Genomic DNA, 15,024 nt, shown 5'->3' on the forward strand with positions numbered 1-15,024 from the left:
GCAAGAGTCCATTACACAATCACAATTGATGCTCAACTCAAGGGTAAATTCGTCATACAATCCAGTACTTTGAATTTTAAAACTTGGAGTCTTGGAGCCTGGGAAGCGGCTTCTTTGGCCTTTTACTATAGCAGACCCCTCACGTTTAAATAACCAGGAAAGTTTATCTATTCACGACAAAACCAAACAGATCTCTCAATAAATTGACACAATTACAAGCCAACTGCATTTTGTACATTTCGAAGAAAGTCCAAACCCAAGTCAAGGTAAGGAACATTTGGGTCATTTTGGAAGAACCGCCTTACAGAACCGGGAAAAAAAAAAAAAAAAAAAAAACCCTTAGTCCGGAGGTAACCCGGAGGTTTGAGTTAATGCAAATTACTACCAAAATTTTCTAAAATTACAAATATATTCAATAAGCACAAACGTTTTTTAACACCATTTGAAAAATCCTCTATTTTTGTGCAAATCCTCCATTTTTGTGCTTTCTTTTTCATTTCTAAGTGTTATTTATCTACCCGTGAGTCTTTTATTTATTTATTTATTTTAAAAAGTTTCAACTTATGATATTTGTTCTTGATGATAGTTCTTACACACTTTACCAGTAAGTCGTTGATTACTCATACATTATTTTACACATATAATTGCTATAATATAGTCACTATTAGATACAATGCAGTTAATACAAGCTTTTAAAAGAAAGCATGGACTTTTAAAAAAAAAAAAAATATATATATATATATATAGACTATAGAGTATAATTTAAATTTATGACATCCACTTTCATGACAATTACTCTTATCATCAGATTAAGCTATCAGTTGATTTGAACCCCAGATTTTTTATTTAACAATAAAAGATCTTATTTTACAAGTTGAATTAACTGAAACTCACAAAAACCAAATGACTCACGTGAACATATTACTTTTAGATGGTGTTAAATACTTAAATATCTTCTTGCATTGGGAGCAAATGGTATATTTTTGAAAAAATATTGGTAGTAATTGAAATTAGCCCATACTTTTATTTTATTTTATTATATATATATATATATATATATATAAGAATTAGCCTATACCTAAGGTATGAAAAAATATTGGTAGTAATTGAAATTAGCCCATACTTTTATTTTATTTTATTATATATATATATATATATATATATAAGAATTAGCCTATACCTAAGGTCTGTTTGGATATTGCTTATTTTACTGAAAACTGAAAATTTATTACTGGCAAAATATTTTTTAAATGGCAAAACACTATTCACACTGTGCTGTCAGTCTGTGTTTTTCTTCATTTGTTTGCAACAGTTCCATGGGTCCCAAGCTTAAAACGCGTGAACAGTGCCTAACTCTGCAAAACGCGTTACCCAAATGCACGCCTAGTGTGCGTTTGCATAGCGGCAAGTATACGTTTGCGTTTTTAGCTAGATCCCTCGGCACTGTTCATGATCCAACCAAACTCAGTAAAACGCAAATTTTTAGGTAAACTTGGGTCTTATGGCACTATTCACATATTTAAAAATTATTTTATTATAATATTTTTAATAATAAATTTTCAGTTTCCAATAAATAAGTGGTATCTAAACAAATCAATAATAGATTGTTTTGTATTAATTTTAAGTTTTTAACTCCCAAAAAGTAATCGAAAGAATCCGAAACATTTGGCTCCTATTAAATCGGTTCCCATCCATGCCCTTTTGCAGTTAAGCATTTACTCATTTTTTTTATTGGGTTAAGTAAAAGGCAGGTAGAGACTAGAGAGAGACTGTGTTTTTGTGTGTGTGTGAGACTCAGAGAGAGAACAAAAACTAAAACAAACCAAACAGACAAAACTGACAAGCACCAAACCTAAAACCGCCACGAAAAGGATGAGTGAAAAAGTAGAAGACCACTCACCCGCCGCGGAATGCGGCGCCGAGTCCGGGGACCCCGAGTTAGTTGCTTCAGAGGGAATCGGCGGCGGCGGTGGTGGTGGTGGAAAAGTGAAAGGACCGTGGTCGCCGGAGGAAGACGCCGTGCTGAGTCGACTCGTCAGCCAGTTCGGAGCAAGGAATTGGAGTTTAATCGCCCGCGGAATTCCCGGGCGTTCCGGCAAGTCTTGTCGCCTCCGTTGGTGTAATCAGCTCGACCCCTGTCTCAAGCGCAAGCCCTTCACTGGTAATTATATAAATATAAATATATTATTTTGAATTCAATTTGTTGAGTATTGAATTTGTAACTGTTATTAGTTGATGTGAATTGAATTTTATAAGTGGATGAGGTGGTTGTTTTGTTTTGTTTTGTTACATTGTTTTGGTTAGAGAATCAAGGAGTTAGTTATATCAGTTAAGTGAAACAATGGAGAATAGAAAACATTAAAAAAAAAAAAAATGAGTGTATTAATGTTAAGCGTTTGGTTAGCTTGTTACAATTGAGGTTGTAAGAAGAAAATTAGTTAGGATTTGTGATTATGGCTTGAGTTATAAAATGTTCCATTTGAATTTTAATGGTTAAAGGAAGCAACATTGTTTGTAAATTAAATCAATCATCTTCAATGGAACCATTATAGAAAATAGCGGACATTGACATTAACTATAGCCAAACCTTAGTATGTGGTAAGTGTGTTGAGTCCTTTTTGAAACGCGAGCAAACCTTGGATGTCTAATGGAACGATTGTTGGAATCGGTCACTGTCAAAAGAGCGTGCCGGATAGTAGGACAGCTTATATGCTAATTCTGTAGAGTTAACCGATTATCAGGTTAAAGAAACTGTTAAACTTGTAAATAACGCAAAGTATGCGCAGAATGTGTGGTTTGTACTCACGATTTTTGTTCTTGCCCATCAGAGTTCTTCAATTCAAGTTGTAAGATACTTAGTATGGTTGAAGTTCACCAGAATAATACAAGGTAAAGGCTAGGAACCTATTTTTTGGAGAAAGGATACTTGAAACACCAAATTGTGTTCATGATCATCATTATGAGTTAATTGGTTTTGGAAGTTTTGTGGATTTTAATGATTATTTATAAGGAGAATTTATTTAGCAGGTCTCATGTTATTACTTATTGTTTAACTTTGTCGTATATGACAATTGACAAAGATGTAACCGTGAACTTTTGTACACAGGCACTCATGTTCAGAGGCAGTATGTTATATATGATATATACACTACAGTAAACATTAGCATAGAGGCACTCATGGTTTCTGTCTGCAATAATTGTTTCTTGTCCTCTATCTTCTTCTCTTCTTCTTCCCTTGTATCATATCTGTTTATGTCATACCATACATGAAACTTTAAGCCCAAAGTTGAGAACCACAAAACTGTAATTTTTTAGTAGGTTATTTTCTTTGTGTGGAGGGTTCTCAGCTAACTTGTACCTGCATTATGCTTCTCTCTTTGAGTAGCCTTAAAAATGTCAAATTTTCAACTCTTAATATCCATGTACACTGTAGCAACCTGACTTCATATATAGATTGGTTTCAAGTACATGGAATCTTTTTGTTATTTTGGTTTCATTTCAAGACTTTATATATCTTTGTTTTCTTTATCTATTTTTGAGAAAGATATTTGTACATAATATATTTGGCTCTTCTCTGGTTATTTCAGCCTATACATATGTTCATTGTCTATTCTTATAAATCAACTCCACTCCACAAAGCATTATATCAAAATCCAGAACTTTACCAAACTAAATATACTTACAATGCGTTTTATTTGGGTGCTTGTGCAAAGAATGGAATCTGAATAGGTTAATATTGGCCTCGAACATTTATTTAGAGTTATATCAACAAATATTTGTGGCCTATTGTGAGTTCTTACTTTCCCAAAAAATCATGAGTATCAAGGTTGTTCTTCGTTGGTGAGTTTTGAGTTTGATTTTTGATAACAACGTTGGCACTGGAGTGGATACATTTTGTTTAGATGCCCCTATACAATTCATAAAACAAATGGACGGTTTAAATTTTTTGTATTGTAGTATAATACAAAACGTCGAGACGCTGAAGCCTTTATTGCGACTTGAATAACCCACTGTTAGTTTTACTCTTTATTGACTTAAAAAAAGATAATCAAATGATTTTAACAAAATTTCAAAGAGCTATATTGTTTATTGATGTTTGAGGTTCTCTTTTTCTTCATTTGTCTTTTACCCCCCACCTCTTCTTTTTCTTCCACTAGCACTTGATTCTTCAATTTTTGTCATTACATTGCCATTGATAGAGGTGACTTGATGAAAAGCTGAATCCATAATATTTGCATACTTTTGTTATCTTCTTCTTCTTCCATAATTTGCCTTTTGTTTTTAGTGTGGGGATAAAAATCCAAAATGAAAAGAAAATTTTGTATGATAAAAAACTTAAAACGTGATACCTGCTTAATCTTCCATTTTCTTCTCGTTCCATATACCTTGTTAGTTTTTATTAGTCATAGATGATTTCATGTTCATATCCAAAGAGTAATTAATTTTTATATTTAAGTATTATGTCATGAAATTATACTTGCAATTGTTATATTTTACTTGTCACTTTTTTCATAAATGTTTTGCACATATTGTGCACTTTAATTAATGGATTCTTACGAACTTGAATGGGTGCAGATGAAGAGGATGAAATTATACTCAAGGCCCATGCAGTTCATGGAAACAAATGGGCTGCAATTGCAAAGCTCCTTCCAGGTAGAACGGATAATGCAATCAAGAACCACTGGAATTCTACCTTAAGGCGTCGGGGTGCAGATCTAGGAATGTGGAAGATGGAAGATAGCAGCCTTGACAGAGCAAAAGTATCTTCAGAAGAAACTCTATCAGTTGGGGTTATCAATTCATTCAGTCCCCCAGAAGGAGGAGATGTCCCAATGGAGGATAGTCCCCACCCATGTGAAGATAAAGCTCAAACAAATGAGGAGCATTTTGTTGCTGAAGAAAGAGAGCATCCTACTCTCTCCCGTCCAGTGGCACGTGTTAGTGCATTTAATGTTTATAACCCTCCTGGTGGCACAAACTCTTCTGTGTTTTCCAGGACAGTTCCTACTCAAGGACCTTTGGTTCAAGCTTCCAAACCAGAATTAGGGGTATGCAAATTTCTTCAAGATGTTTATAGTGAGCCTATGGTTCCTTTGCAATGTGGCCATGGTTGCTGTACAGATTCACGTGGGGGCCATTCTCATAGCTCGCTGTTGGGGCCTGAGTTTGTTGAATATATAGAGCCTCCATCTTTCTCTAGTCATGAGTTGATCTCCATTGCTACAGATTTGAACAATATTGCATGGATTAAGAGTGGCCTTGAGAAGAATGGTGTCAGAATGCCAGACGATGCAGCAAACCACAGAGTATCTGAAGCGGTGGCTGCAGCGTCGCAGTTGGGAACATTTGAACATAATATGAAGAAAGACCATATGGGTGTTGAAGAGGGACATAACAAATTGATGGGCATGATGAAAGATGTGCTGTCTACCCAGATGCCCAGGCAAACTTTTCCGGGTCCGGCTGAAGTTGAGGGCTTGAGCTAAAAGCCAATGTTGGCTAATTTTTATAGAAGGCGGGAATTTATTTTTGTGAAGAAGAGGCTTCCATATTCCATATTCCAGGTGAAGAGATCATGACATATTGGTTGAGAAAGATTCTGAACATCTTTCTGAAAATATATTCGTACTAGATTCACTAAAGAAATGAAACTTGTTTATAGCAGTTACTATAATGGTTATGATTTGTTTAGGTAGAGATATCAACCTCTGATATGTATCTTTTTTCTTGGTTGTGCAGTTGTGTCACCATTAGAGGATTAACTGTGCCATCGTTTAGGCTAATTGCTTGTGCAAAACTTAAATTCAGTAGGCAAGGTAGTGTTGGTTCCTCAAAGTAGGCCCAAATAATGCTAGTCTTACCAGTTGGCATGGCCTGATTGGACCCTTCAGCCTTTTTTTTTTCCTTTTTTCTTCAGCCATGGGTTTCGGCCTTTCAACTTTCAAGGTTCCCGATTAGCAAAAACATAAAGCCAGGAGTTCTTACAGCTTGTGCAAAACTTAAATTCAGTAGGCAAGGTAGTGTTGGTTCCTCAAAGTAGGCCCAAATAATGCTAGTCTTATCAGTTGGCATGGCCTGATTGGACCCTACAGATTTTTTTCTTTTTTTTTCTTTTTTCTTCAGCCATGGGTTTCGGCCTTTCAAGGTTCCCGATTAGCAAAAACATAAAGCCAGGAGTTCTTACAGCTTGTGCAAAACTTAAATTCAGTAGGCAAGGGAGTGTTGGTTCCTCAAAGTAGGCCCAAATAATGCTAGTCTTACCAGTTAGCATGGCCTAATTGGACCCTACAGCTTTTTTTTTTTTTTTTTTCTTTTTTCTTCAGCCATGGGTTTCGGCCTTTCAAGGTTCCCGATTAGCAAAAATATAAAGCTTGGAGTTCTTACATCTCCTGGATAGAAGTATTACGTATTATATTTAATTTCTACATCATAGGAGTTCTGATCTGGAGCCAAATTAAACAATAAAGTTGTCTCTGTCTTGTTGTTTAATATAAGAATCAGCTATAAATACTAAATAGGAAATAGTGGATTGATGAAGTAGGACAACCACACAGGCGTTTCGCAAGTTAACACTGCTCTGTCTGAGTACCATGATTTATATATCTTACATGTTGATTTTATATCTATAAAGTCCCAATTATATATCTATATATATATATATAAAGTCCCAATTGTGGTTGCGTGATTTGACATTTTCACCAGTACATTTAGATGGGTTTTAATTTTTTAATTTTTTTAAAAAACAGTACATTTAGATGGCATAGTTTAATAAAACTTCCCCTCTTGGGTTACAATTTATAATATACTCAATCGGTAGTGGCGTTGGGTGATATGTACGTTTGTGATAATTCACTTAGCCCACCAAAAAAAATTGGTAATTCAGCGGAAAATAAAAATATTGGTATCTGCCTATGCTCGGATTAACTAAAAATTATATGCCAATTAAAAAAAATAGAACCTATTAGTATGATCTGAGCTATTTTAATCATTTCTGGACCATTTGAAACTTCAATAGAATTTTAATATTTCAACTATCTTAATAATTAATGAGCTATATGACAAAGTCATATTAATTTTGTTGTAACACATATGTTGATCCCCTTGGCACAAGTATAGATGTAACTTTTAATATATTAAAACACAAAATCAGGATATATTATTAAAATAATTAAAGGAAAAAATAAATTTTATTTGAAATTTCTATAAACTTTTAGTAATATATGTGGGGCCCGTGGGCCTGATAGCCTCGGCCCATCGGATAGTAGGCCCAAGGACAGCGCCGAGGAGGACTGACCAGCCGAGGCTAAGTCAGGCAAAACCTCTGTTATGACCCACGCCAAGGACCTGTTCGTCCTCGGCATTCTAAGGATAACTTTCGGGAGGGGACAAGCTCAGAGCAAGTTGTCACATTCGCACTTAATGCATTCACCTAACCCCTCTGGCCGCATTGATGGGGATATAACCCCTTGGCAGGGCAACGTTGATCAGAGTGAACCACTTAAGTACTGATAAGGTCTCTGATGGGACGGACGGCCAGAAGAAAGGCAAATGGATGATCAACAGATGGAATAAGGAGATAGGCAGATGGAAACTATATAAGAAAAGCAAGTAAAGAAAGAATGGAGGGGGGAAAAAAAGAAAGAAGAAAAGGGTCTCCTCGGCCATGGGCCGAGGAGCATCCCCCCATTTGTAAAGAAACTCTTAGTATTTTTTATAAAGAAAGTTCATGCATGGTGATCGACGGCCAGCACCTAAACCTTTAACCCACTCTCTATAAATTTATTGTTTGGGGCTTGTTGGGCTGAAAACCCAGCAAAACTCAGGGTTAATCCAAACTGAGTCCTTACAATTGGCGCCGTCTGTGGGGAGGATTAGGGTGCTGGCTGGCGCACCAGGCGAGTGTTCCGAGTATTCGTTTTACAGTAGGTTGAAAAAAAAAAAAAAACAAAAAAATATATATAAGCATCCCCCCATTTGTAAAGAAACTCTTAGTATTTTTTATAAAGAAAGTTCATGCATGGTGATCGACGGCCAGCACCTAAACCTTTAACCCACTCTCTATAAATTTATTGTTTGGGGCTTGTTGGGTTGAAAACCCAGCAAAACTCAGGGTCAATCCAAACTGAGTCCTTACAATATAATATATATATATATATATATATTTGAAATTTAAGTGATATATTTTTACCTAGAATAAACTATCTAAACAAATAATATGCCACTTGTTATTTTTGTATCAAAGTTTCATTTTAAGTAAATTATCATAATAATTAATGAGTCACATGGCACATACAACGTATAACAATTATGTTTTTTTTTTTTTAGAACCGTATAACAATTATGTTAAGCCACTTGCCACGATTACAGTTTTAAAACTCAATTTATATTATATAGTATATGCTATAGTAATAAGTTGGAATATCATATAGGAAGTCTGTAGATCAAATGGTCATTGAGTCACAAGGCTTGTGATTGTTTATTGATGGATATAGTTAGGTAGATTGAGAAATAGAATTGTAACAAGATTTTGGTTGGAACTTAGTTCAAACTCTCTACAAAAAGGGATGAGCCTACTAATTAGATCAAAGACTAACAAGTGGGATTGGTTGAAGGGCACTCCAAATGTTAAGTTAGTGAAAGAATTCAAATTATAATTTTGGAGAAAAATTACAAAATAATGGTATAAAAAGTGCATATCTTTCTCTATTGTTCAAAAGGCTATTAATAGGGTTGTGTGGGTGAATGAACTCATTTCCATAAAGTCATATAGAGACCTTAACAATATGCCTATCCTTTAAAGGAAAGACATTACTACATCTTAGGGGCTCCCATACTTCCACATGGGCCTCCTCAATTGGATATAAATACAAATTTTGATTAGCTAAACATAAATATTGTGACCCAAGAGTCCTGGAATGCCCAAGAGAATTATACTAGATTCAATAATATTACAAACAAAACTATTTCTGCAATAAATTTAATAATTGTTGATTTAGTTGATTGTGAGTGCTGAACACAATTGACTTGACACACATGAATCCGTGCTCGATTGACTAGTTCAATAATTATGAAATTTATAGTAAAAAAAGCTGTCCCTAATATGAGATCAATTGGATTTCTGCAACCAATATATATATATATATATACTGTTTAGTGTCCGGATTATTCATTATATTGTTAGGTTGTTGTCTTGTTCATTGATCATTGATTTTTTTTTTTTTTAAAGGGGGGTCATTGATGTTTAGGGGAAAAAATATTGTTCATTGATGATAGGGGTGAAAAAAAACTGAAAAGAAATTAAAAGCCGTTGAAAGTTTTTTTTTTTTTTTTTTTAATTTTTAATTTTTGAGAGAAAAAGAAAAAGAAAACTGTTGAAAGTTGAAACAGACTGCTGCTGCGTCAGTCTCCAGATTGTGACCATGACCAAAAAGTATAATTTCGCATTTTACCTTTATAATACAAGGTAAAAATGAATCATATTCATTGGATCTAATTATCTGTAGAGTTCAGCTTCTATCTAGTGGTTAGTGGTTACTAAACTTGTCAAGATATGGACACGTGTCATTAAACATATGTATGCAAGTTAATGTATTCAATGACACTGATTGGACAGAAGCCAGATCCTTAATGAAATTGATAAAATTTTTAATAGTTAAATAAAAAATATAAAATTTAATCTCGATTATATAAAAAATTAATTACTATTTTGGTCCGGCGGTAATAGCGTGGATTTTATAAATTTATGCGAAAGCTTTCTTAAAAAAAAATGGCACTATTTGTGCTGAGAACAGCAACTTCTCTGCACACTTCTGCTCTGCTTTTTTTACAATGAGCAGATGAATAATTGACAACCCTCTTTACATGCAAATTTATGAAGCCAAAATTACCCTTCATATAATTATGGCATGCAATCATTGCACAAGAGCAGGATTGACTTTTCACAACTTTAAGTGAACTCATTCTCACCTCAGCAGAAAAATCAGGGACCTTGTAATAATAGCTGACACAATTTATAATAGTAGTAGCCTTTTTTTTTTTTTTTTTTTTTGAGAATAATATATAGCTAGTACTTGATAACAAAAGGTTCTAAAGAAGACAAAGAAAAATCTGCTTTCAACACCTTAATTTACTTCTGAGCTGTCTGAGGCAAAGAGAACTGTATCAGATCTTTTTCCCTAATACTTCATTTTCCTTTTTATTCTCATTTTCAGAAATCACAATGGTTTTAGGTTTGTTAGCCAAAAGGAGTAAAAGAAAGAAACAATAAATAAAGAAAAGAAAAAGAAACAAAAAGATGAGCAGCCCATGTTTTCTTTCCTATTTAAAAAGAAAAAGAAAAGCTTCAAGAGCATATAATTCACACAAAAAGAAGAGGTTCTGTCTTTTCCTATACTCTCTGTGTAATGCTGTTGTATTAGTATTACTACTATTTTATTTTCTCTATAAGATCTTTTGGTATTTCTCTCTCTACATCTTCCAAGTTCTGTTCACGGGTTGACACACATAAAACACACAGAGAGAGACTACCTAACACACTACAGCGTCCAGTTGTTAAATAAAAAAACACACACACACACATAAACAGAATCAAGTTGGTGTTTTTATTTTTTTTTGCTTACACCAAAGGTTAAGAGGGACTCTCTCTCACAAAGATAGCTTAGTTTTCTTCTTCTTCTTCTTCTTTAACCTTTTTGTTGTGCGGGCATTCATGATCTCGGCCTCACATACACATTACATGAAGATTCTCTTTCTGGGTCTTGACAATGACAACCATAGAGAAATCCCATGTTATTAATGTGGAGGAATGTGGGTTCCACCGGAGCTCCGGCACCGGCAGTGACGTGTACTCAGACTCGGGAGACAGGTCAGATGAGGATCAGAGAAATTTAAGTGGGTCTGAGACTGAGATTGTTGGAGTTTCTGATAAGGAGAGGGAATCCTCTGTGTCAGAGTGTTGTGTGGAGGTGGATCTGGAATGTGGGGTGGCTGAGGATAAGTTACATTTGGCAAAAGTTGAGAGGGACTGCAGGATTTGCCATCTGAGCATAGATGCAGCCAATCCTGAATCTGGGTTTCCCATTGAGTTGGGGTGTTCATGTAAGGACGATTTAGCTGCTGCCCACAAGCAATGTGCTGAGGCTTGGTTCAAGATCAAGGGAAACAAGTAAGCCCCTTAAATTTGTTTTGGATGTGACACATTCGTTGGTTATTGGCTTTTTGCGAATTTTAGTACTTTTTTTTGGATATGATCAGAACATGTTCTGTCTTTTATGTGTTATTAGTTTCTGCAGGGTTGTTCTGATTGTTTTGTTAGGTTTCAGCAATTTGTTGTTGTTGAAATGATATGTGGATGTGCTTATAGTGAAATTTCTATTTAAATTTGTTGTTTTTATTTTGTGGGTGTGTTCATATTGTATAAAGTTGCTGTCTTTGGAGTGTCTAGACTTAATATATGATTGTTTAGTTCTGATCAAAGTTGGTATTGTGTATTTTTTAGAGTTGTTTTGAACCTTGGGGTCTTGAGTGTTTTGTTAATTTTCAGCAATTTGTAGCTGTTGAAATGATATGTGGATGTGCTTATGGTGAAATTAATTGTTATTTTTATTTTGTTTATGTGTTCTTATTGTATAAAGTTCTTGTCTTTGGAGTGTCTTGACTTCATGTAAATGATTGTTTAGTTCTGATCAAAGTTGTGCAAGCATTTAGGGACAATGCTGGCAAAGGACTGTGCTTAATGCAAGGAACATGATAATGGGAACTTAAATAAGAATGAAAATCTCTACTTTTGAAGGTTTAAAGGAAAATTTGACGGTCAATTAGGCTTCACAAAGGAATCAAAATCGATAAAGTAAAAGATTAAAAGCACATAGATGTCCTGCTTCTTTAAACTGTGCAATTTGATTCTTCCCTGTTCTCTTCTCTGTCCTCGTAGTATTATATTACGTTTGTCCAGACACATTGCGTCTCTCAGTCTCTCTCCTTTCCAATTTCTCTTTATTTCCACGGGACAAGTTTTTATTTTTATTTTTTTTGATGTAACAGCGGACAAGTTGGTTTAGATACTTTCCAAGTTTTTATTTTTATTTTTTTGATGTAACAGCGGACAAGTTGGTTTAGATACTTTCCAAGTTAAATTATGTTGCACTTGGTATTTTCTTGATGTTTCGGTTAATGTGTCCTAAGTCATTTATTTTTGAAAACATTTTTTTAAAAATTAAAAAAGCTGTCAATTCTTTTTCTCAAGAAATTTTTTTTTTTAAAAATAATAAATTATTGTATGCCCTTGACACACATTAGCAAAATCCTTTCTATGGTACAATGTACATTGACCAGGTCATTCTGATTTCTGGTTCACTTGACAAACTTGACCTATGTACCTCGCATACAGTATTTTGATGATTCACGCATGCATTTTGGGGCAGTTGGGTTGTAACCGGTCCTTTTTTTTTTCCTTCCTAAAGTAGTTAGGCACTACCAATTTTCCACCTTTCTGTCACTTTTGGAGCTGGGTTGGTTTTGTTCATTCTCTCACCTATCAAGATCATGAATGCTTTGACATGTATACTTGCTTTTATTTTTAGAAGGTATCTATGCCAGCTCTTCCTACTACAATGAATTTGCTCTAGGTGGGAAAGGTTGAGGATTTGAGGTTCAAAATGCTTTGATATGCATAGAAAGTGCAAAAAAAGAAGAAGCAAAGAGTATATTATTATTAGCATTATTTCAAAATACAGAAAGATGTTTTCAAACAAATCAAATTTGGAAAAAGAAAATCTATTATTTGCTGATTCTGTAACATTGAAAAATAAATAAATAAATAAAAAGTTGAAGCATTGCAAAATCTATTTCCTTTTATTATTATTATTATTTATAATTTTAGAAAAAATATATGTAGAAATTGGTTACATTACGGTTTACTGAATTATGTTTCGTAAAGCCTCAGTGAGGAAAACATGATGATATTCATTATATACCATAATTATTCACTTATTTCTGAGTTTTTTCACATTACTGTTGAGTTGAAGGCTATAAAATCTATTCCATTGTTCTGTTTAATTCCAGAATTTTTATACCATTTTATCCACACTATTACTCTTGTAGACTTAAGACTTATTTTTCCTTTCGGAAACAGTTTCAGTAGCTTCCTGCCTGACAGCATTAACAAACTGTCCACTATTCTGATTGTATTTTAGCTGTATCCAACTTTGGAAACTCAAAACACAGAAATGAGCAAAGAAAATTTCTCCTGGTTCACTAATGTATCAATAGCTTAAATAAATATATATCCATGTAAAAAAACCCTACACAAGCTGCGACAAGGGCAAAAGAAACCTACGTATTAAATCTGTAATATTGTTTGCTTCCTTGTGTTTATCCTACTGAGTTTCCAATGGGTAATTCAAATTTGTTAAGATCATGAATTAGGTAAGTCTCATTTTGTTTTTCAATGATGAAACAGTAAGTACTTGCCATGATCAACATTCTGTGCAGTAAGAATCATGACATGTTTAGCTTTTCTTGAACAAATACCATGATCCTCTACCACACTTTTTAGTTTTCTCCTTTGTGTTGTTCTAACTTGTCGATTAAACCTTATACATACATTTATGAACTGAAGTCCTATCTCATGATTATTGATGATCTGAATCTCCATCATAGTCTGATAAATCTTTTGGCTCAGTATTGCTGAGATAATGGTCTACTTATTCAAAGCCATCATGCAATGCACGTAGTTATTGATAGACATAAAAATTGTGTTATATATACGCAGCCAAAGTGCTTCCTCAGTCTGATGGAAATCATATTCACTCTGGTATTAGTAGGTAAATGTTTTCTTATTTAGGAGAAAAGGGCGGTGCTTGTGTATGGATGTGGATTCACCATGTTATGGAAGATTGGACATCATAATCATATGAAAGGTCATAGCTATGAAACATTTGGTACATCGTACCTAAATTCAGTAGCTGTTCAGAAAATGATTTTCCACTGAAACAAATGTAGCATATCAAAATTTTGGGGTCATCTCTTGTGTCCGGAGGCTTGTTGAATTGGTTGGTGTTGTATCCTACTACTTGTTTTCAGAAAATATAAATACTGACGCTCTTATTTGGTTCAGATTAATCTACCAGTACCATCATTTTTTGAAACAAAGCGTTACATTGTTTTGCCTGCCTTTTTAGGAATAACCCCTGTATAATCTATTTCTCTTTTAACTTTATAATAATCTTCTTTCCTGTATGTAACTGCAGGACCTGTGAGATCTGTGGATCAGTTGCACGCAATGTTGCTGGTGTAAATGAGGCCGAGTTGGAGCAATGGAATGAGACAAATGATGCTGCAGCAGCAGTAGCACCTGCACCTGTGCAACCTGCAGAGACTCAAAACTGCTGGCAGGGACACCGGTTTCTGAATTTCCTGCTTGCTTGTATGGTCTTTGCCTTTGTCATCTCATGGCTTTTCCATTTCAATGTACCCTCATGAAATCTATGGCAAGAAATATTGCATTTCGCCTGGGTTGATGATTGAGAAGGAGTAAACAAACCCTTATGTCTCTCTTAGCACTTCGCAAAGGTACATCCTTAGTACATCCATATCTCCATACTTGCCTGGAGTTAGTATTTCTGTATCTGCTTGATGTTTATAGTAATAGTAAAAGCAGAGCTTCATTGGGCTGTTGTGTAATCTATGTTGTATAACCCAAAATAGTATCATATTACTATTGTAACCTTATTGGCTTTGTTACATTTGAATCACAATGTAGTCCTCTCAGTCTTTCACCTCTTTTGCTGGGCTTTAGAGATTCTGTTGGGTGGACCAGCCGGATGTTTGCATCAATTAATTAGATATTGAATTCTTTAGTATGCTTGAGTTAAAGAGACTAAGCAAGCACGTGTTCTTGTTACAGGCATCTAACCCAGCTTTGAATTGGCTTGAGATTTCAATGGATCGGTTTTAAAAACTGCATGAGCTTATTAATTCACTGAATTTTTACCCAGAGGTTCGAATTTAAGTTCCACAATAGTG

At 34.5% G+C, this 15,024-nt stretch overlaps 2 protein-coding genes across 2 annotated transcripts; both read left to right on the plus strand.

The window, feature by feature from the left end:
- The first annotated feature begins 1,690 nt into the window (after nt 1–1,690).
- LOC112007270 (transcription factor MYB1) lies at nt 1,691–5,876 on the plus strand. Its single transcript, XM_024039602.2, has 2 exons — nt 1,691–2,161; nt 4,576–5,876. The coding sequence occupies exons 1-2, from the start codon at nt 1,873–1,875 to the stop codon at nt 5,484–5,486; spliced, it is 1,200 nt and encodes a 399-aa protein (XP_023895370.1). The 5' UTR covers nt 1,691–1,872; the 3' UTR covers nt 5,487–5,876.
- A 4,714-nt stretch (nt 5,877–10,590) lies between these two features.
- On the plus strand, nt 10,591–14,682 carry LOC112007210 (uncharacterized). Its single transcript, XM_024039518.2, has 2 exons — nt 10,591–11,164; nt 14,250–14,682. Exons 1-2 carry the CDS (start codon nt 10,764–10,766, stop codon nt 14,479–14,481), a joined length of 633 nt encoding a protein of 210 aa, XP_023895286.2. The 5' UTR covers nt 10,591–10,763; the 3' UTR covers nt 14,482–14,682.
- The last annotated feature ends 342 nt before the right edge of the window (nt 14,683–15,024 follow it).

This window comes from Quercus suber, unplaced genomic scaffold (assembly GCF_002906115.3).
Source record: "Quercus suber isolate HL8 unplaced genomic scaffold, Cork oak 2.0 scaffold_221, whole genome shotgun sequence".
Lineage (NCBI taxonomy): Eukaryota > Viridiplantae > Streptophyta > Magnoliopsida > Fagales > Fagaceae > Quercus > Quercus suber.

What these genes read in the sequence shown, in the direction of transcription:
- LOC112007270 (XM_024039602.2), top strand. Translation starts at nt 1,873, where the DNA reads ATGAGTGAAAAAGTAGAAGACCACTCACCCGCCGCGGAATGCGGCGCC. An exon ending in CAAGCGCAAGCCCTTCACTG is followed by an intron (nt 2,162 to 4,575) that starts GTAATTATATAA and finishes GAATGGGTGCAG; the next exon opens with ATGAAGAGGATGAAATTATA.
- LOC112007210 (XM_024039518.2), top strand. Translation starts at nt 10,764, where the DNA reads ATGACAACCATAGAGAAATCCCATGTTATTAATGTGGAGGAATGTGGG. An exon ending in TTCAAGATCAAGGGAAACAA is followed by an intron (nt 11,165 to 14,249) that starts GTAAGCCCCTTA and finishes ATGTAACTGCAG; the next exon opens with GACCTGTGAGATCTGTGGAT.